The sequence below is a fragment of the Delphinus delphis genome, chromosome 1 (assembly GCF_949987515.2).
Source record: "Delphinus delphis chromosome 1, mDelDel1.2, whole genome shotgun sequence".
NCBI classification, from domain to species: domain Eukaryota; kingdom Metazoa; phylum Chordata; class Mammalia; order Artiodactyla; family Delphinidae; genus Delphinus; species Delphinus delphis.
The window spans coordinates 67588751-67609718 of record NC_082683.1 but is presented as its reverse complement, the minus strand read 5'-3'; the positions used below and the strand labels follow the sequence as shown (position 1 = coordinate 67609718).

At 37.0% G+C, this 20968-nt stretch overlaps 2 protein-coding genes across 14 annotated transcripts in view; one reads left to right on the top strand and one right to left on the bottom strand.

Moving 5' to 3' along the window:
* DNAJB4 (DnaJ heat shock protein family (Hsp40) member B4) overlaps positions 1-2412 on the bottom strand; it is a 40814-nt gene extending 38402 nt beyond the window's left edge. Inside the window, exon 1 of one of the 2 annotated variants that reach the window (XM_060024092.1) lies at positions 2285-2412. The gene's annotated coding sequence lies outside the window, so the exon portion shown is untranslated. The remainder of the gene's footprint in view (positions 1-2284) is intronic. The other variant, XM_060024102.1, reaches the window with a different exon arrangement.
* A 186-nt stretch (positions 2413-2598) lies between these two features.
* Positions 2599-20968, top strand: part of FUBP1 (far upstream element binding protein 1) — a 33949-nt gene continuing 15579 nt past the window's right edge. For 4 of the 12 annotated variants that reach the window (XR_009521125.1, XM_060023950.1, XM_060023932.1 and 1 more), the window contains exons 1-17: positions 2599-2810; positions 9055-9145; positions 9971-10033; positions 10838-10876; positions 11855-11894; positions 12438-12490; positions 12583-12654; positions 12780-12837; positions 14494-14656; positions 14748-14846; positions 14971-15072; positions 15322-15424; positions 15524-15624; positions 16001-16142; positions 16770-16930; positions 19493-19644; positions 19730-19809. Coding sequence is in view for 10 of the 12 variants with exons in the window: in XM_060023950.1 (XP_059879933.1) it covers positions 2691-2810; positions 9055-9145; positions 9971-10033; positions 10838-10876; positions 11855-11894; positions 12438-12490; positions 12583-12654; positions 12780-12837; positions 14494-14656; positions 14748-14846; positions 14971-15072; positions 15322-15424; positions 15524-15624; positions 16001-16142; positions 16770-16930; positions 19493-19644; positions 19730-19809 (1639 nt within the window). In the remaining 2 variants the exon portion in view is untranslated. The remainder of the gene's footprint in view (positions 2811-9054; positions 9146-9970; positions 10034-10837; positions 10877-11854; positions 11895-12437; positions 12491-12582; positions 12655-12779; positions 12838-14493; positions 14657-14747; positions 14847-14970; positions 15073-15321; positions 15425-15523; positions 15625-16000; positions 16143-16769; positions 16931-19492; positions 19645-19729; positions 19810-20968) is intronic. The other 8 variants (XR_009521129.1, XM_060023976.1, XM_060023994.1 and 5 more) reach the window with 5 other exon arrangements.

The window sequence follows — 20968 nt, the reverse complement described above, 5'->3', positions numbered from 1 at the left end:
AGGTGGCTCAAATAGAATGAGGAGCAGGAGTGTTTAGATAGTAGCCTGATTACATGGCACCCTTAGGCCATTCCAGGAGATGGGATTTAAAGTGCAACAGGAAAAAAAAAATTAAAAAAAAAATAATAAAGTGCAACAGGAGAGAAGACTAGGTGAGATGATGTGATTTATGTTTTAAAGAAAGCTTTTAAGCTGCTATATGAAGAAACAATTGTAATACATTCAAGTAGAGGCACCCTTGAGCTTCAAGAGTACTGGTAATGGTTTACTTTTTGGAGAACATTCCTGGAAAGCAGATACATGGGTGCTTGTTACAATTGAGACATTACATACATTATATACTTCGCTGTACAAAATTTCATAATTTTTAGAAGTAAATTGTAAAGATGTTAAGGGTGGAAGCAGAAAAAAACAACTAGAATGCTACTGTAACAGCCCAAGACTGAGGTGACGGTAACTCAGGAGTAGTGGAGATGAAGAGTAGTGGAATGTGGAATATACCTCTGAAGTAAGGTAAATAGGTCTTCTTGATGGAAAAATCAGGGGGCAGCAATCAAGGCTGACCAGTGGTTCTCACTGTGGAGTGATTTTGCCTCCCGGGGGACATCTGCAATCTCTGGAGACATTTTTGGTTGTCATAATTGGTATGGGGGTTCTCATATTGGTACAGGTTCTACTGGCATCTATGGGTAGAGGCCAAGGATGCTGCTAAACATACTACAATGCACAGTAGTGCTATAAAATAAAAAATTACCATAAAGTAATAATAAAAAATTGGCCATAAAGTGTCAATAGTGCTAAGGTTGAGAAATCCTGATCTTGACTGATTCCAAATGGTTCCCATCCTAGAATACCCGTACTTCCAGGAGACTCTACCAAAAAAAACTAGAAATGGAGCTCTTTACTTATTTTCAATGTTTAGAGATAACTAAAATTGTGGTATACATGAAACAAAGTTTATTTCTTTGGACGTAAATTATATCACTCTGTGACTAACACTATGTTGATCAGGACTAACTGGTATATGTCTAATTAATAACATATGAAAAAATCAGTTACTGATTAATAAATGCCATTTATTGGACAGACTTTCTCAAAGCACAGCTGAAGAAATCCTATTTAGCAATACCACCCAACACTGCTTATACAGTTTTTCTTTTTACCAGTTATGCTTAAATCTGTAGTCCAACACATTCACTGCTTTTCCAAATACAAATTCCCCCCCAAATCGAAATAGATGTCTATGCACACTGAAGGACATAATCAGAGCTGTAAATGGATAAAATGGTAGGAAAAGCTAATTATAGGAAAATGATGGCCCACTTGTACCTGTGTGCATGTAACTGTTATCAGACTTACTTTGGGCCTTGAGCAAGTGGATACATTAATTTCAGGTATAAGTAAGACTGCAGCACACGTTTCTCTTTATTACTTTAAAACTAGCAATGGGCAAAGGACTCTTTGAGACCTAACTCACTAAACACAAAATAGCAAAGTTGGTAAAGTTCATTTTACCTCATTTTTTGTTATCTAAAGGGAAAGAATTAGGGGGAAAAATAAAATCACTGTGATCGACTCCTGAAGCATTCTAATGGGCCTGAAACTACTACCACTAATGCAATAAACTACGTGCCGCGATATGCTCCAGAAAGAAATTACCTGGTAACTGAAGTAGATAACAAAAAACAAAATAATATCATCATCATCTAGTCCCGGGATGACAATACAAAACATCAGAGTTCTCACAGGTTGCGGCTGAGGGAAACTATTTCGAAGAAGCTACAGAGCAATTTTGGTCAAGAAATGGACGCCGTTTCTTATCTATAAGGACCTCAATAAAACTGGCCATGGATACATACGATACTAGGTTACTGAGTCTGGCTAAAACTGAATTTTAGGAACAATTACATTTTTAAAAGGTAAAGAAAAGAGCAGTCATATCGTCACAGCCTCATCCAAAGAATTTACACAATAACTTAGAAATCAGTTCGAGAACGAAGGCCTCCGGCCTAAATTCATCCCCACTTGTGACAAAACTCAAAACTGACAATCTAGAAGTAAAATGCTGGGACACTTCACTACCCTTAAAATCATGCCGCGTTCCCGCTATGCCGGGCGGACGTTTTCGGGAGCATCACCGCGCGGCGGCCAAAGCGCGCGTCTCCCACGAGCCCTCCCGGCGGCACGCTCTAGACACTGCTGCGCCGCCGTTACGCCTATCGACGTCCCCCACTTCCCCATTAGTACACAGAATGACCCTGGGCGGAAAATCCACCCATTCTACCTCCTTGAGGCGGCGACCGATAAGAAACTACTCCTTTCCTCCAGCCTCTCAAAATTTCAAGCAGACGGCGGCCAGCTCACCAGTCTTTCCACTAACCCAGAGGGATAACCGCACCACCTCAACCCGAGAACGCCCATAGAGGAGGCGCCAATAGAAACCCCATTCTCGCGAAATCTAAAGACAATTCTCGCGATATCTCGCTGCCTGGCTTTTTCCAGCCTCACCCCCACAACAGCGCGTTGCTTCAAAACATCGCGAGATTTTCTTCTTTCAGTCTCCGCCCCTCTACGGCACGATGGTCGCACAAGAATGTGATACAGCCTCGGCGGCCGCCATTTTCTTTCTTTCTTAGCAGTTGGCTGAGAGGTCCCTGCGAAGAAGCGGTAGCGGCCACTGTAGAGTAGGCATGGCAGATTATTCAACAGTGCCTCCACCCTCGTCTGGCTCAGCTGGTGGTGGAGGCGGCGGCGGTGGTGGTGGAGGAGTTAACGATGCTTTCAAAGATGCGCTGCAGAGAGCCCGACAGGTAAGTCTGGACCGCGCGGCGAGACCCCGACAGCTCACGGTAATTGGCCGTTGGCTGAGTAGGCCGCTACTTCTTCGCGCATGAGGAAGAGGAAAGAAGTGCCCTTCCGCCCTCTGAAATGTGACGAGACTCACGTTTCCCCACGTTGGTAATACCGAATAGAGGCTGGAACTCGGTTTTGTGTTCTTGGTGTCTAAGCCACTTTGAACCCCAACGCGTGCTACGCGAAGATGGCTTTAGATTTTTTTCTCCCGTTTCTGCGGTACTCGCGCTTTTTTCTCCAAGGTGTTAGCGTTTCCTTTTCCTCGGAGTGAACATCCTCTTCCATGGGGTAAAGCGCGCGTAGTTTTACACAATAGTATGGAAGCTTCTGGTAATGAGTTTGGGAAAGGACTAGGGTCTGTCCGCCGGAGCCATGGTAAGGGAAGGGATCTGTCATTAAAGCAGTCTTTAGAGCTTCCAACCCGTTCGAGCTCTCCCGCAGTTAATCTTTCGGTACCATACACTTTCACACCTTCAAGGAAGAAAATTAGAGGCGAGCACTCGTATTCCGCGTTGGAATCCCTTTTCAGGGCGGGATTTACGCGTGTTCTACGGTTCCTTCCCTCTTACTTCTCAAAATGGCTTCAGGGCCATTATACCCTAACTTTCAATTTGAATCTGCCTCTCAGTTCAGAGTCGTAAACTGACCAGACCTCTTTGTATTACGTAGGTGCGTACATTTGCCCTGAAGGCACCACTTTCCCAAACAAAAGCTGTAAAAAAAAAAAAAAAGTTATATTCTAGGATTTTATTTGAACTTTATTAGATAGTCCCTTAATGTAATTTTAAAACGTGTGATGTTGGTATGGACTTGTGTCTAAGTAAAAGTAAGAATCTTATATTCTCGTTATGACACGATGCGTGTTAGATGCTAGACATTTTTAGGGTACAGTGTTAAGCTCATGGTAATCAGAATCCAATTTTGTGGTATGTTTTGATTACATTAGTTCACTTCGTTAACTTACTTTTCACCCCCCGGTTGGATTAAAGTATCATTTGAGTCAAAATCCATAAAATCTGTAGTGATGTAGCAAAGCGCTCATATTTTTATAATGTGAACACATTATAAATAAAAATGTACCTGTACTTGTTTTTAATCAGAAATTTTCCAAGGAATCAACAGAAGGTCATCATTAACCCTGATTCTGCGATTTATTTACCTAATTCTTATTTACTACTTCTGAACATGTTTAGAATAGTGACTGAAACATTTATATAATGTCAGGAACTCTGTTAGAAGGGTTTTATTAGATTGGATTGGAAGACTCACCTGAATTATTTTATTCAACCAGCATATTGAATTAATTTGTGACACTGTACATAAATACTGGAGACTTTTTAAATGTGTTAATTGGGTTTCTGCCTTCTAGGAAGCTATGATGATCAGGGAACCAAAGACAAAAGAATAGAAGTATCTGATTAACACTTTCAAACAGTAGACAAAATATGGGCACTGTTAATTCATCCATTTGTTCTATAAACATTTTAGAGTTCTATGAATCAGGTACTGTACATAACACCAGGGGTTGGGGTACCTAACTGCCAAAGTAAAGGACTGATATTTTAAGCAAGGCATTAAAGAATGAGTGAGAGTTTGACCAGTGGAGAAAGAAGCAGCATGTGCAAAGGTATGGGGGTTTTGGGGATGACAAGAACCTAAGAGTGAAGTCACTGGAGGATAGGGTTGCGTGGGGGAAGGAGGGTGGAAAATGAGGTGAGAAAAGGTACAGGTGGATACAACTTCTGAAGACAATTTTCTTATTTAGACTGCCTTTTTAAATATAGAAATTGTCCTCAGACTATGAATTTCTTGTTCTCTGTTTATATGCCAGTAGCTGCCCCAGTGCCCTTTCTGTAATAAAATTTACAAGTGTCTTTGCTGTAATTTGATTGTTTCTACAGAATTAATCTTAAATCTGAGATTCTCATATTTAGCATTTGAGTTGAATTGCCCCTTCTGGTTACATTTGAGAGTGCCTCTATATTGGTTGTAGAGCTGCTTGTCTGATTATGTAAGTCGAGTATAGGGAAAAGTGCTTGGGCTGAAGGGACAAATTAGGTTAATCCCTGAAATACGTTTTTCCTTATCTATATTAAATGGATACTGAATTATATTTCCAAAATCTCCATCTAACCTTAAGTTTCTTTTCTTTGTCTAGAGTATTGTGCTGTGTTCTTTGGAAGGAAGAGGTATAAGAACAGCTTCTTGCCTTCAAAGAGCTGCATACTGCTTGGGAAGCTATTGGCATTTCAGCTGGATAGTTCTTTGTTATGCAGGAAAGCAGAACAAATGATAGGGATCCCTGGTCCCTATCTAGTAAATGCTAGTAGCATTTACTCTAGCTGATTGTTGCCATGAGGCAATTGAGGCCGAGTTGCTCAGTCTTTTTTCCAGAGAATTCTAATAGCTTATTTTCTTAATGTGAAATTTCCAGATTTTTATAATATTCTGTGAGCTAAATCTAGCACAGGGGCACCAGACTGCTTCTCTAGTTTAGGTTTCCAACCTGTCTATTTTAGAAATTTATATTTGGGTATTTCAAACTGTAACTGCAGAGGGTGATGTTGAAATTCTTTGATTAGATCTTTAGTGATCACACTGATAATAAGTTCTGTCTTTGAAACACTGGAAAATTGAGATACATCTATCTACTTTTTTCCCCTTAAGGTTATATGAAGATAGAAGTGAATCAGAGACTGAGACTAAGTATAGTGGTAGATCACAGGTTGCAAGAATATCAATCCTTATCACTTCCCCTCTAAACAACTATTAAATTAATCATTAAGTACTCAATTCTTGAAATCTCTTTCTTGATAATTGTGAAAGTAATTCAGACTGTATTATGTTTGAATGCAATGAAGAATTTATAAAATAGGACTGTTGACTTTTTACTTAGCATTAATCTCCAGTGAAAACTAGTATTTGAGTGTGTGGGGGGTGGGGTTGTTTGGTTGTTTTTGTTTTTTTAACACATTTTGAGATGGGATAGCAAAGCTTGATTATGATAATAAGCACAGATTTCTGGGCTGTAAAGAGGGGACAATACTAATAAAGTGGTGGGCTAGTAATATTTCTAGCCTCTTCACATTTCTGGTGCATAGGAATTGAATCCATTAGGACCTTGACCATAGTAGGTACTCATTATTTATTGAATTGAATCAACAGATATCTTTAATGAATTAAAGCAGTAATGAAATTTTGTTCTGAAAATAATTATGTTCTTTCAAAGTGTATATCTTTGGCCAGTACAAATAAAAACCTGTTAAATTTTTTAAATTGAATATTTGAAGTCTTGTGAACCTGCTTTATAGTTGAATTAAAGTGTGCTGATTTGTTCATAGTAACTGGCAATTTATATGCTACATATTAGGCTCTGTGCTAAGCATATTTATATTAATTCATTTAATTCTCACAACTATTCTACAGGGTAAGTGTAGAAACTATTTATCTCTTTTGTACACAGAAGATGAATGAGGCACAAAATGCTTAAGAAAATTTGGCAAGGACACAAAGCAGTAAAACCAGAATTACCACTGACCCCAAATCACGGTTGGACCCCAAAGCCTAAGGAAGCATGTAGACTGAAAATTAGGAGATAGTCATTTTGGGCATTTAGGTAATTACTTCTGAAAATCAGCTTTTTGTGTGTTGTTGTTTGTGGTTTTGTTCTTGTCGTTTTAATCTCTAAAATCAGGTGGTATGACTGAATAATCTCAACTTTCCTTTCAACTCCAAAATTCTTGGATTCTAGGAATAATTGATGAAGAAAGGTGGAAAATGCTAAAACATTGAAAGCACAAAAAATATTTATTCATTTGAGAAGTAGGCAGGGTCCAAATGGAAAGCTTGAATTTTTACTGTAAATTGAAAATCAAAGAAGTTACCTACACTTAATTCTACTAGTCTCATAAGAATTTTATATAGTTAGAGACTGGATTGTAGGAATTACTGTTTCTCTTAAATTCTGTGCAGTGACCTAGGAAGTGTATGTTTTCTGTTGATCTTGGAGAATTGATTAAATCTGTGTTAGTATTTTTTCTAAAAGTTCTTCTCTAATGTTTTTGTATTGGTTCTGAATTTTTGAGATGGTGTTAACTGGTTCTTCTGAGTGAACTAAAGATCAATTTTATTTTCAGTTGGATATTTTTAGAACTATTCAGTGGATAGGGAGGTATAAATAAATATCCTTTTTCTGTGCAGAAGTTCCTTGGAGTTCAAGGAGTGCTGCTTTGCAAACTCAGTGTTTATAAAAGCTAACTGCAGAAGGTACTACCAGCCTAAACCATTTTCTTTCATTAGTATTAACTCTTTCCTTGGACCAGAAACATTTTCCTCATAAAATCAATGCCTAGCAGTATGTTAAATTTCCTGAGGAACAATTCAAATGCTGATTGCTTTAAAACTGAATGGTGGAAAAGCAGTTCTCAGATGTGATGAGGAAGACTTTCAGGGAAGAAATAAGATTTTAATTAGATCAAAGATTCGAATAAGCTTTTGAGAAAGTGAAAGATGATTAAGATAGGTTAGAGTGACCAAAGCTATAAAGTCAGGAAATATATAATTGTATACCTTTCTTGTTGAGCATTTTTATATTTAATCCTAATATGCTTTGTGGTGGGTGTTTGCATTTACAGATGAGAAAAAGGGAAACCTAGGAATCCTAGGAAATACATTTGGTATATGGGAACTGATATATGTTTAGGACTTACGTGATACATATTGGATTCAAGTCGTTGAATACGCTTATCCTTTCCAGTTTTCTAATTATAATGAAGCTTGAGGCACTTGGTTTAGTTCCACATCAACACCTTTTTAGAAGAATTCCAGTCACCAAAAGTTTCATTTTCTGTTTAATTTTTATCATGGATAATTTCAAGCATACTCAGAATTGAAAGAATAACGTGGTGAACTCTAATGAGCCCATCACCCATCTTTGGTGATTACCACTTGTAACTGCCAAGGAGGTGTGTAGAAATTGGGACTTCTCCACCATTGACTTACTATGTAACATTGGTTAAGTTACCTCTTGAGATTGTTTTCAATTGTAAAATGGATATCTATCTCACTAAATACTGTACCTCATAGAATTGTTGTGATGATTCAGTGACAAAATGAGTATAAAACATTTATCATAATACAGAGTTTGGCCTTTTGCTGGCACTCAGCAATTTTAGTTCCATTTCCCTTTTCATAGAAAAATGCAGTAAATAACCCCTGATTGTGCCCCACTTAAGACTTGAGGCTGGTGTTTCTTTTTTCTTTTTTTTTTTTTTTTTTTTTTGCGGTACGCGGGCCTCTTACTGTTGTGGCCTCTCCTGTTGCGGAGCACAGGCTCCGGACGCGCAGGCCCAGCGGCCATGGCTCTCGGGCCTAGCCGCTCCGCGGCATGTGGGATCTTCCCGGACCGGGGCACGAACCCGTGTCCCCTGCATCGGCAGGCGGACTCTTCAACCACTGCGCCACCAGGGAAGCCCGAGGCTGGTGTTTCTTATACTATGTTTGCCCCACTCTAAAAGTTAAAAGTCTCTAACAGTGAAATGAGTTGTGGTTCTATAACAGACTTCCTTAGACATACAACTTCCCAGGCTTCCTCCACACCACCTCGTTCCCTTAGAAAAAGATTGTCCAATAGAAGTATAATGCAAGTTACATGTTTTGTTTAACCCAACATATCTAAAATATTACCATTTTAAAGTGTTCAATATAAAAATTTTTGAGACGCTTTACATTCTTTATATTTGTTCCAAGGTTTCGCTATCTGGTGTGCATTTTACACTTGAAGTACATCTCAATTTGGACTAGACATATGAAATACTCAGTAACCAAATGTGGCTAGCATTTTACCTTACTAGACAGCACAGCCTTAGCATGTTCACGTTCTCCCTATACCAACATATAGAGAGTCATGGGAGAGAGACATGGAGAAGATAGGATTAGGATCCATATTTTCCTCAAAGTTATTTGGTCAGTCTTCTAAAGATTCTTAATTGATTACTTCTTTGTTTTTATAGAGATATATCAGAAGCAATTCCAGATGATTATTTGTTAGCTCTGAAGTTATTAATGATAGTAATAAATTGAACTGTAATTTTAATTTGTCTATCAAATTAATTTTCTTATGTGATAGATATTTAGCATATATTAGGAAATAATGTAGTTATGGTGCTATCCTTAATGACGGTGTGTTTTTTGTTTTTTAAGATTGCAGCAAAAATTGGAGGTGATGCTGGTACATCACTGAATTCAAATGACTATGGTTATGGGGGACAGAAAAGACCTTTGGAAGATGGAGGTAAGTTATAGCCATAAATATTTTAAATTGTTTTACACAGAGTTTAGTTGAAGTGATTTTCAGTATTTTTCAGATGTTCTTTTTTTGAAACATTGCTTTTATCATAAGGTTCCTAAAATTGTAAGGGTTATATTGGACTCAAAAGGAGAGGGGGGAAAAGAGACCTAGACAAGGTAGGTAAAATTTGAGTTAACCAGCCAGTTTTGTCTTACTAGAGAACATCATTTTCCCTCTTTTAGGATTGTGCCAGATTGATAGTTTGCACAGACGACTTGTTAATATACTGAAGAAAACAAAAATACAAAATGTTTAGGAAACATTTCATGGGTTTTTCTCATCATACATGAATTAATCTGAGATGCTGTATTCTCATTACTTTGTTATTTCAGATTTCACTTTAAAGGTTGAAGTTGTTATAGTTTGCTACTTTAGTGTGTTGCAGGTTATACCATTTTTTGTTTGTTTTAGTACCTTGTTTTGTGTTTCAGGTTTAATTCAAAATGTGGCTTAAAACAGTAGATAAACAGTGCCTTGTATTTTTTAAAAACATAATTGTTGAACCTTCTGAACTTAGAAGTCTGCACATATTTTTTTGTTTTAGATTTGATGTATGAATTTTGATACATTTTCTTTTTGCCCTTTTTTTTTTAAAGGAGGATTCTGAATGAGCGTATAGAATGTATTTGTAGCTTTTGACCAGGAGTGCTTGGTTTCCTTTTATTTAAGTGTCTTTCACATTTATAGTGAGGTTTTAATATACAAAAAAAATGAGCTAATGATGCTTCAGATGTTGTATGTAATGTATTCTTTTTATTTTATGTGTAGATGGCTCTTGGACAAGTCCGAGCAGTACAACACACTGGGAGGGAATGCCCTCTCCTTTTAAAGGCAGGAATTTTTATTTATTACCTGTGTTCAGTATGTAAACGTGAAATAAACCAGTGGATTCTTAAATGGACACAAATATTTCTTGGATTATGTGTCTGAATTTTTGTTGCACAACATTCTGATGTTTAATCATTTAAGTTTGAAGGGGGGAGGAGAACGTAGTACTTTGAGCTGTAGGTTGTCTATTCTAAGGTACGCATTGTATTCATGTGTGTAAAGGATGTAGATAAAGATGAAGTCATGTAGTTGTTTGAGTTTCTTTTGAAGTTTATGCTGTGAAATGTTTGGTTAGGAACAGTAGAACAGTTTAGATTGAGATTGCCTTGCAATGTGATTTTTTACTTATTTTTCATAGCTTTGTGTTCACTGTCAGATACACTCAACTTTTGATATGTCAAATTTTCACATTTTGATAGGTTTTTTTCCTTCCAATCTTCAGTTCCTACAGTGGGAAGCATCATTAGACTTTAGCATGTGATGTTTTGCTAAGTAACGGACTAAATACTTTGTCTTGTATCATTCTAAAGTGCTTAACATACATTAAGGTCAGTGATTTGATTCCGTAAAAAAGAACTTTTTTTAATGTCTGTGCATCTTTTAAACATGAAGAGAATGAAAGAAATGCCATTTTCTTTTGATCACTAAGTGTTTGGGTTGAGTTTTGGCAGTTTTGGTTCAAATGATAAACAATACCCTCAGCTATTTCAGTAAATGTTTATATTGGTATTCTTGATTGGGCATGGGGGAGCTAAGTCTTATGTTTGTACTTACTGGCAAAAAATTAAAAGACTCTTAATTTTACAGATCAGCCAGATGCTAAGAAAGTTGCTCCTCAAAATGACTGTAAGTATTTATTTTAAATTGGGTTAAAAGTTAAAGTAACTATGGATTTTAATATTAGGGCTTTGTTCCTATGTTTTGTTGGGTATCTTTGAAGTTAGTTGAAGGCCATAAATTATCTTTTTGTATGAATTTATTTCTAAAAATATACCTCCTATCTCCTAGTTCAATTATGGCCATGTATCAATATAATTTAAGATTTAGTTGCTAAGTCATTTTACATGTTCAATTTATTTTATAGCTCTGTTTTTGAAGTACAGTTGTTATATATTTCATTATGGTTTATCATTGGATATTGAATGTAGTAGTTCTTTGTGCTATGTAGTAAGAACTCATTGTTTATCCATTCTGTACATATTAGCTTATATCTGCTAACCCCAACTTCCCACTCCATCCCTCCCCCAGCCCAACACCACCCCCCACCACCTTAAGTCTGTTCTCTGTCCACTAGTCTGTTTCTGTTTCGTAGGTAGAATCATTTGTGTCAAATTTTAGATTCTGCATATAAGAGATATCATATATTTGTCTTTCTCTTTCTGACTTAGTATGGATATCTAGTTGCATCCATGTTGTTGCAAATGGCATTATTTCATTCTTTTTTATGGCTGAGTAGTATTCCATTGTATATACGTACCACATCTTCTTTATCCATTCATCTGTCAATGGACATTTAGGTTATTTCCATGTCTTGGCTATTGTGAATAGTGCTGCTATGAACATAGGGGTCATAGCTCCATTTCTTAATCTTTGCTTATGCTGCTTGAAAAAGGACAGTTTTTCTTTTATGCTATTGCCAATAATGTCTGCCATTTCACTGAGTTTCTTGCCCACTCTCAGTGTTAAGTATTCTGCGTAAAATTTTTGTGCTCTTCAGGGTGTTGTCTGTGTGTCAGGGAAAGATTTTAGAATTGCTTAAAATGATTATATTGTTAAATATATGTCAATTAAATTAAATTCTCACTTTATTTAATTTTTTGGTAGCTTTCGGAACACAGTTACCACCGATGCATCAGCAGCAAAGGTATAGTCAAATAAAAGCTTTTCAAAGAGCACTTTGCAAGTTTTAGTTGAACTGTATATGAAACACAGCCAAGTTAGTATATAGTGAATATGTGTCTGCTTTTTTTTTTTTTTTTCCCTGGTATATATGGTTCATTTCCCTTGACTCAAATAGGTGATAGCAAATGATCTGTTTTCTTGAGTGAGATACGTTTGTAATTTGAAAGGATGGGTGGAATTAGCCACACTTTAGAAGAACTAAGCTGAATTAAAATAACTGTTAAAATGGTATCTCCTGAACTGCACCCCAACTCCTTTTTGTTCATGCCTTCAGACTGTTCCATCCACCATACCTTCCTCACTTGATGTGTATGACCTTAATTAAGATACTGAGTTTAACTACTCAGGCCCCATATTTTGACTTTGAGTATTTTAAGTATGTGCCTAGAAATGTAGTTTAAGTTATTAGGAGCCATTAGATTTCCATTTTTATGTTTACCTTTTATTTATAAACAAATTATCTATCTTTCTTTGAAGGAAAATGTTGGTTTCTGTTATTTCTTAGCAGGTCTGTAATGACAGAAGAATACAAAGTTCCAGATGGGATGGTTGGATTTAGTAAGTAATCTGATTTTTTTAAAGCTATGAAAAAACATAATCAAAACATACTTTAAAATCTTTCAGCAAATAATTTTCTTTTTTCTTACTAGTAATTGGCAGAGGAGGTGAACAGATCTCACGCATACAACAGGAATCTGGATGCAAAATACAGATAGCTCCTGGTAATGTTATTCTCTTGCTGTTATTTTTCAAAGTGACAAGAAAACTAGCATTTTTAAAGTTGCTAGTGAAAATGATTCTGTTAACATTTTCTTGGCCTAAGATTTTTGTTTGTTTTTAATTGTAGACAGTGGTGGCCTTCCAGAAAGGTCTTGTATGTTAACTGGAACCCCTGAGTCTGTCCAGTAAGTACGAAAATCATGTTCCAGCCCTTCCTTCCTACTGAAGGATATTGTCCCTGCAATTGAACTGACTTTCTCCTGAGCTATTCCTTTTCCCTTTTTTTAGAAAATTTCTAACAGCATATAAACATGCTTGAAAATCCCTCTAAACAGAAAACCATCCCTAAACCCCACATTTCTAATTCTCTGCTCTCTTTTACAAAAAAACTCCTTAAAAGGTGGTAGCTCTGCTTGAATCTTCAGCCTTGATTTCTTTCCCTAAATTCCAGATTCATATCCAGCTGCTTCCTTAGTATACTGTCCACTTGAATGTCTACTAGACATCTTTAAATGTTAAACTTCAAATTGTTAAAAACAGAATCATTGTTTTCCAGCCCATGCTTTTTCTTTTACTCAATCTAGTTCATCTCATTTCAGTGTATGAAAACTCTGTTTTAATACTTTATCTTTCTCTGAAGTCTCATTTATCCATAAGCATTGTTTCCTTCCCAGTTATTTGGAATTCAGCCTCTTCTTGCCACCTTCTGTACTGTCACCTTATCTATGACACCATTTGCCTATATTACCACAATGTGTCTCCATTCTTTTTAGCCTTGTCTAATTATAGTATAGCCATACCGATCCTTTTAAAATATGAATCAATTCATATCACTACTTTGCTCAAAGATCCTCTAATGCTTTCCCATTTAGAGTAGAAATCAGTGTCTTTATTATGTCTTGGCTTACCTGCCACCTTTCTCACTTCATATTTTACCATTCTTCTCCCAACTCACTCTGTTCTAGCCCCATTTAGCCTCTTTTCTATTTTTTCAGCACACCAAGCGTGCTTCTCTTTAGAGTCCTTTGCGCTTTCTGTTTCTTCTCCCTGGAACATTTTTCCCCAGATATTTTCATAGTCACTCCTCTACTTCCTTCAGGTCTTGGTTCAAATGTCTCCTTATCAGTAAGGTCATTCATTATTCTTTTTTTTTTTTTTTTTTTTTTTTTTGCCCTGCTATGCGGCTTCTGGGATCTTAGTTCCCCGACCAGGGATCAAACTTGAGCCTGCTTCAGTGGAAGCGCAGAGTCTTAACCACTGGACCGCTAGGGAATTGTTCATTCATCTATTTTGCATAAAATAGCATCGCTTCACATACATAGACACAACCTGTCCTCCTTATCTTGTTTTGGTTTTCTTTATAGCACTTCACAAATGACATGTTTTTTCTTTAACCTGCTATTTTTACTTATTTAATGAAGTTAAGGCATGCCAGCAAGGACCTTGTCTTTTTATTTCATTGCTGTAACCCCATTACTTAGAATAGTACCTGGCATATAGTTGACATTTCTTAAGTATTTGTTGAATGAACAAATAAATTTTAACATGTGAGTAACCAAAGTAAAGGTTTTAAAAAGTAAACACATGGTTTATTTTTGGAAGAATGAGCTTTATTCTGAGATAACTTTAGAAGTAGGGTGTGTCTTGGAAATTTTGGACTATTCTCAAAAATATTGATTATATATTGATACCTAGAAAATTTATTGTGTGGTTTCAGTCTTTGACACTCACGGCATTTTCTTTTAATTGTTAAAATTTAGTTTTAGGCCACCTTATCCTGAATTGGGATGGGAGGAGTACCTGATTATATTATTTTGTATTGGCTATTAATTTGTTAACAGATCAGCAAAACGGTTACTGGACCAGATTGTTGAAAAAGGAAGACCAGCCCCTGGCTTCCATCATGGTGATGGGCCAGGAAATGCGGTTCAGGAAATCATGATTCCAGCTAGCAAAGCAGGATTAGTCATTGGAAAGGGGGGAGAGACTATTAAACAACTTCAGGTATTTGTAAAATGATTACTTTTTGTCTGTTTTGAAGCCCGTTTCCTTCCTGTCCCCTCTTGTTAATACATCTGATTTCTGTGATTAACAGGAACGGGCTGGAGTTAAAATGGTTATGATCCAAGATGGACCTCAGAACACTGGTGCTGACAAACCTCTTAGGATTACAGGGGACCCATACAAAGTTCAAGTAAACTTAAGTTTATATTTTACAAAGAGGGATTTGGGGTGGATGGCAGAGGGGGAACACATGCATGAATAATTAAGGCGTTTTGAGACACGATTCCTAAATTGGGTAATTTTTTCTACTTCAGCAAGCCAAGGAAATGGTGTTAGAATTAATTCGTGATCAAGGTGGTTTCAGAGAAGTTCGAAATGAGTATGGGTCAAGAATAGGAGGAAATGAAGGAATAGATGTAAGTAAAAATACCAATTTAGAAGTGGTTGAATGCTAGTCCATAAATAAAATAAGGCTTTTCCTGTTTTGTTTTACATAGCCTTCTCTAACATTGTACTGTCTTCCCCCTCACTTTCTACCTTAGAATACAGAATGTGTACTTTGTATCTTGCCAGCCTCTTTGATATAAATATAGTACTTCTATGGTTTGGGGCAGATTAATTTTTCAGGAAATGGCTTTCCTAATGCTTGGTCTTCTCTGCATAAGGTCCCCATTCCAAGATTTGCTGTTGGCATCGTAATAGGAAGAAATGGAGAGATGATTAAAAAAATACAAAATGATGCTGGTGTTCGAATTCAGTTTAAGCCAGGTGAGTACATATATTTATTTTCTAAGCGATGGAGGCAGTTACTTTTGACACTAATTAATTTAATGCTAAATTAATCCAATTTGTTTCCTTTGTTTAAAGATGACGGAACGACACCAGATAGAATAGCACAAATAACAGGACCTCCAGACCGATGTCAACATGCTGCAGAAATTATTACAGACCTTCTCCGAAGTGTTCAGGTTTGATAGAATGTTAAATTTTCATTGTTTTGTTTTCATTTAAAAAATATTTTGCTTCATTAAATATGAAAGTCCCCCTCCATATTATTTTTATCAGAATCTGTTTGGTGATACTTCATTAATAGCTAGAAAGTTTAAATTGCTTTAAGATGAACATTTTGGAGCAGGACGGCAGCTACATAAGTGCACTGCTTTATTCACCACGGCATAAAAGGAATAAATGGTGGTGGTCATTTCTTGATTATTTGGGCCAAGATGTGTCCCAACTTCTCTAAACTTCTCATTTAGGAAAATGAAAGTTAAGGGAAATAGATGTGTAATAATTTTACTGTGGAAAGAAGAGCATATTTCTGACTTTGTCTTTCCCCTCTTTTAGGCTGGTAATCCTGGTGGACCTGGACCTGGTGGTCGAGGAAGAGGTAGAGGTCAAGGCAACTGGAACATGGGACCACCTGGTGGACTACAGGAATTTAATTTCATTGTACCAACTGGAAAAACTGGATTAATAATAGGAAAAGGCAATGTATTTAAAACTATTACTGTGTGGTTAATAATTTAACGGTTCTGGATGCTATTTCTGTTGCTGTTGTAAATGAGTAGCAATAATTTTTTTTTGGCTGTGTTTTAGTAGAAAAGTGTTCTTACGCTGATAGTAACACCTAAAGCCTAAATGAAGGGCTTTACATGTACTTAAGTCAAGAGTGGGATTTGAATCACATTGGCTTCTAGAGAAGGGAACCAACAGTATAATTATTAGTGTAAGAAATTTTTCTTCTGACCTAGAAAGTGGTTAGTGTTTTTGTTTATTTTGCTGTTTCCTGACATGTTTTTAAATTTTTGAATTTTTAAATCATTGTGTTAGTTTATATTTACATTGCTTAGAAAAGCAATTTCTTTGAAGCAAATATTTTGATGTTATAATTCATTTTAAGGTTGGGTGCAGACATACTAAGTTATGTCTTAAAACTTAAATGCGTGAAATGCTTCATATAATTTGATTTGAAGTGTAGAATAAATGGAAACTCCTAGTAGAATATAGGCAAATGGGTTACTGTTCATACCTTCATTCTTAATTGTGACCAGTTTTTGAATAGCTCCTCTGTATCCTTTGAATCTTTAGAGAAATTACTGTGCTTTGATTTTAGGAGGTGAAACCATAAAAAGCATAAGCCAACAGTCTGGTGCAAGAATAGAACTTCAGAGAAATCCTCCACCTAATGCAGATCCTAATATGAAGTTATTTACAATTCGTGGCACTCCACAGCAAATAGACTATGCTCGGCAACTCATAGAAGAAAAGATTGGTGTGAGTATGCTTTAAACTTCCAATTGATAGCACAGATCCTGTTAGTTAAATAAGACAGTAATTCATGTGTTCCTATAAGTGCTGTACAGAAAAATGTTAATTTCTACTCTAAAATTATAGGTCTGGTCACATAATAGAAACATACAATATAGAAGAGATTTTCCAGCGATGAAAATAACCCAGTTAATACACAATTACAGGTGTTCAGAACCTTGTACTTGAGGGTGGGTAAATAAGAGGATAGCATTACTTGAGTTACGGTATTAGGGTTGGTGGAAGATTGTGGAATATACCTGAAGGAGACAGTTAACAGGAAGTCACTATTTATTAAGGGCTTGCTTACCCAACTTTGGTGAAGCAAAGGTGAATCAGATGCCTGCCCCCTCAGTAAAGTAGAAATCTATAAATCCTAATTCTTAGACTGGCTGACAGTCGTCTGGGGAGTTTTAAAATGTCGAGCGCTTGGGTGCTTTACACCTTGACACATATAACGTACACAGTTCTGATTCAGAATGTCTGCAGTAGGACCCAGCATCTAATTTTAGAAGGATGTTCCAGGTGATTCTGATGCATGATCAAATTTGGAAATAGTGAGGAAATAGTGCTTTACTGTGTTCATCTTAGTATGAAGAATTAACGTGAACGAGCATCTTAAATTATTAATAATAATTAGAGTATCTTAGGAAAGTTCTTCTTGATGTTTGCCATGCTGTGAATGAGGTGTTTCTCTCTGCTTGGGAAAACAAAAATAGATGTACAAAAGACACTTCAGAATACCTTATGGGGACTTCCCTGGTGGCGCAGTGGTTAAGAATCCACCTGCCAATGCAGGGGACCTGGGTTTGATCCCTGGTCCGGGAGGATCCCACATGCCGCGGAGCAACTAAGCCCGTGTGCCACAACTACTGAGTCTGCTCTCTAGAGCCCGTGAGCCATAACTACTGAGCCCACGTGCCACAACTACTGAAGCCTGTATGCCTAGAGCCCATGCTCTGCAACAAGAGAAACCACCGCAATGAGGAGCCTGCGCACCACAACGAAGAGTAGCTCCCGCTCACAGCAGCTAGAGAAAGCCCTCGTGTAGCAACGAAGACCCAACACGACCAAGATAGATAGATAGGTAGGTAGGTAGGATAGATAGACAGATTTATTTAAAAAAAAAAAAGAATACCTTATAAAAATATACACAAACATAAGTTCTGTGGTATGGAGAATAAGTATAATTGTTCAAAAAAATGAAGAAAATAATTGTTGGACTCAGTAATGGCAGGAATTGATGGCAGAAAAATGAATAGTGCATCTTGTTTTGGATTTTGCTATCATCAGCATTGCTTCTGGATTGATGGACAGACTAGATAGGTTGTTCAAGAGAAGCTCTTAAGTTCTTGGACTCTTGAGTCAGGCTATTTGGGTTCAAAATACTCTGAATCATTTACTGACTGTGACCTTGGGGGAAGATAATTACACTCTTCTTTGCCTCTTTTTCATCTGAAAGTGAGGATAATCATACCTACCTTTTAGGGTTATAGGGATTAAATGTTGGAAGTATGTGTGTTTATCCCTTAAAAGAGTGCCTAGCACAAAGCCCTGTAAAAATGCTGCTACCTTTTTTCAGTAATCCTTTTTTTTACTATTTGGAAAGGAAAGGTTATGTATAATTGAAGTGAGGGATAATGACGCAGTTAGAGACTTAAAGAGACAGGTTATTATGAAAGTCTTGAAGTTTGGCTTTATTGTAGTGAGAAAATTGACAACCATATATAGATTAAGCATTTTTGTCCAAATTGTCACATGGTGAGTATTAACTGCATGAAAGGAATATTTTATTTTAGAACAGTTAAATCTAGTGGTCCTTACAAGTTGGATTATCAAAGAAGAATCAACTAAGCATTATTAATTATGATGTGGCATGAAATGGATACGAAATATCCTGATTTGTTAAATCAATTAAAAAGGGAATCTTCATGGTATTCAGAAAATTATGATAAAAAGGGTAAGGGAGGAAATGAATTAAATTATTGATTGAAATGGGGCTCAGTGACAGGAAGGCTGTGAGAAGGACTGGTTTGTTGAGTGAGAACTTGTTACATTATTGGGGAAGTATTCAATAGCCAGTTCACGATATGAGACCTAAGCAATTTGAGGACTGTATTGTCAGCATGGTTCTCTGATTACAATGTTAAGTGAATAGATGTAGAGTAGATGCAGAGAGAGAAGAGCTAGAGGTAAGAACTTGATACTTGATAAGCTTCCATGATTAAGATGATAAAGGGCTAGTAAGAGTAAAAATTGTACAAGGAAAGGGAAATAATGGAAAAGGGAATCGCCTGAAAAGAATAGAAGGTAAAGTTAATGTTTCAGTTCTTTGCTAATGCTGTTGATTTTAATTAATTTTACATGCCTTTCAGAAGTTTTGCAACATGAGTGAGGAAATGAAGAAAATCATAAATTTTAGATTGCTTGTGGTTAGGTAAAAGGGTAGAAATGGAAGGTTATTTGGCCTTTGAAATGTTTAACCATTACTGTCTTTCTGATTTTTGTTTGTCTTTTGCTTTTTTGCAGGGCCCAGTAAATCCTTTAGGGCCACCTGTACCCCATGGGCCCCATGGTGTCCCAGGCCCCCATGGACCTCCTGGGCCCCCTGGGCCTGGAACTCCAATGGGACCATATAACCCTGCACCTTATAATCCGGGACCACCTGGCCCTGCTCCTCAGTAAGTTTTGAGTTTGGTTCTAGGCTTTTCCTCAAAGATTCTAGATTTTGGGAAACTATTTTAAAATTGATTTCTGTGTTTTCAGTGGTCCTCCAGCCCCTTATGCTCCCCAGGGGTGGGGAAATGCGTATCCACATTGGCAGCAACAGGCCCCTCCAGATCCAGGTAAAAGATGCTTATCATTTGGGTGTAATCTGTGTTTTTGTTTGCCACTCCTGTTATAGTTATAAATTTTCTAGTGTTGATTCTACATTGTGTGCATTTTCTGCACTTGTTTCACTCCTTCAGCAGAAGTGTTAGGTTCTGGTTCTACTACAGTGTATAAGACTGTTGTGAGTATGGTCTATTTTCGTAGGTCTTTTTCTACCTGCATTTGGCTTTCTCTACTTTAGAAGTGATATAGCAGAATGCTAAAAGCCAAGAGTGTAGGAAGAAGTACAGTGTCTTAGGTTTTAGATGCTAGTGCCATCAAATGTATGTTAATTGTGACATCCATGAAAGAATAGTGTATATTTATTTATAAAATTGTGTGAGAGTCAGTTGGAGTGTTTAATCCTTGGGCATTAAACTTCCAAATTCTCAAATAAGATATGTAAGTTGCCTATTTTAGTATTTCTGATATAACTTCACATTAGTAAAAAGCAGGCCTGTATTAAATATCTGCATGTTGGAACTCTCAGATTAATTTAGTTAAATATTTTCTCTGTTCAGATGTGATTTTTATCTGTTACATTTTATTCTATCCTTGAATCTTTCCCCACCCTGTGGTTTTCTTTCCATCACAGTCAAAGAGCATTAATTGAAACCAGTAACTTTTATTTATGATCCCTTTTTTTTCCCTCACCTACTACATACCTCTTAGGCCTCTTTCACTGGAGTAGTTTCAAGGAAGGTACTGAATTAAGAATTCCTTTTCACACTAGTATACTTACTTTTTAGTTTAGTTTTTTTTGTGTGTGTGGTACGCGGGCCTCTCACTGTTGTGGCCTCTCCCGTTGCGGAGCACAGGCTCCGGCCACGCAGGCTCAGCGGCCATGGCTCACGGGCCTAGCCGCTCTGCGGCACGCGGGATCTTCCCAGACTGGGGCACAAACCCGCGTCCCCTGCATCAGCAGGCGGACTCTCAACCACTGTGCCACCAGGGAAGCCCTATACTTACTTTTTAAAAAGCTAAAATAATATAAATGAAATTGTTTTAGTGAATTTTATTAAACATTTCTGGAGTTAAGGGTGGCCCTGTATTATAACATACCTTAATTTCATAGGAGGTATATGCTCTTTGGAACATGATGATACAACATGACAGTTACCAAATAACCACAAC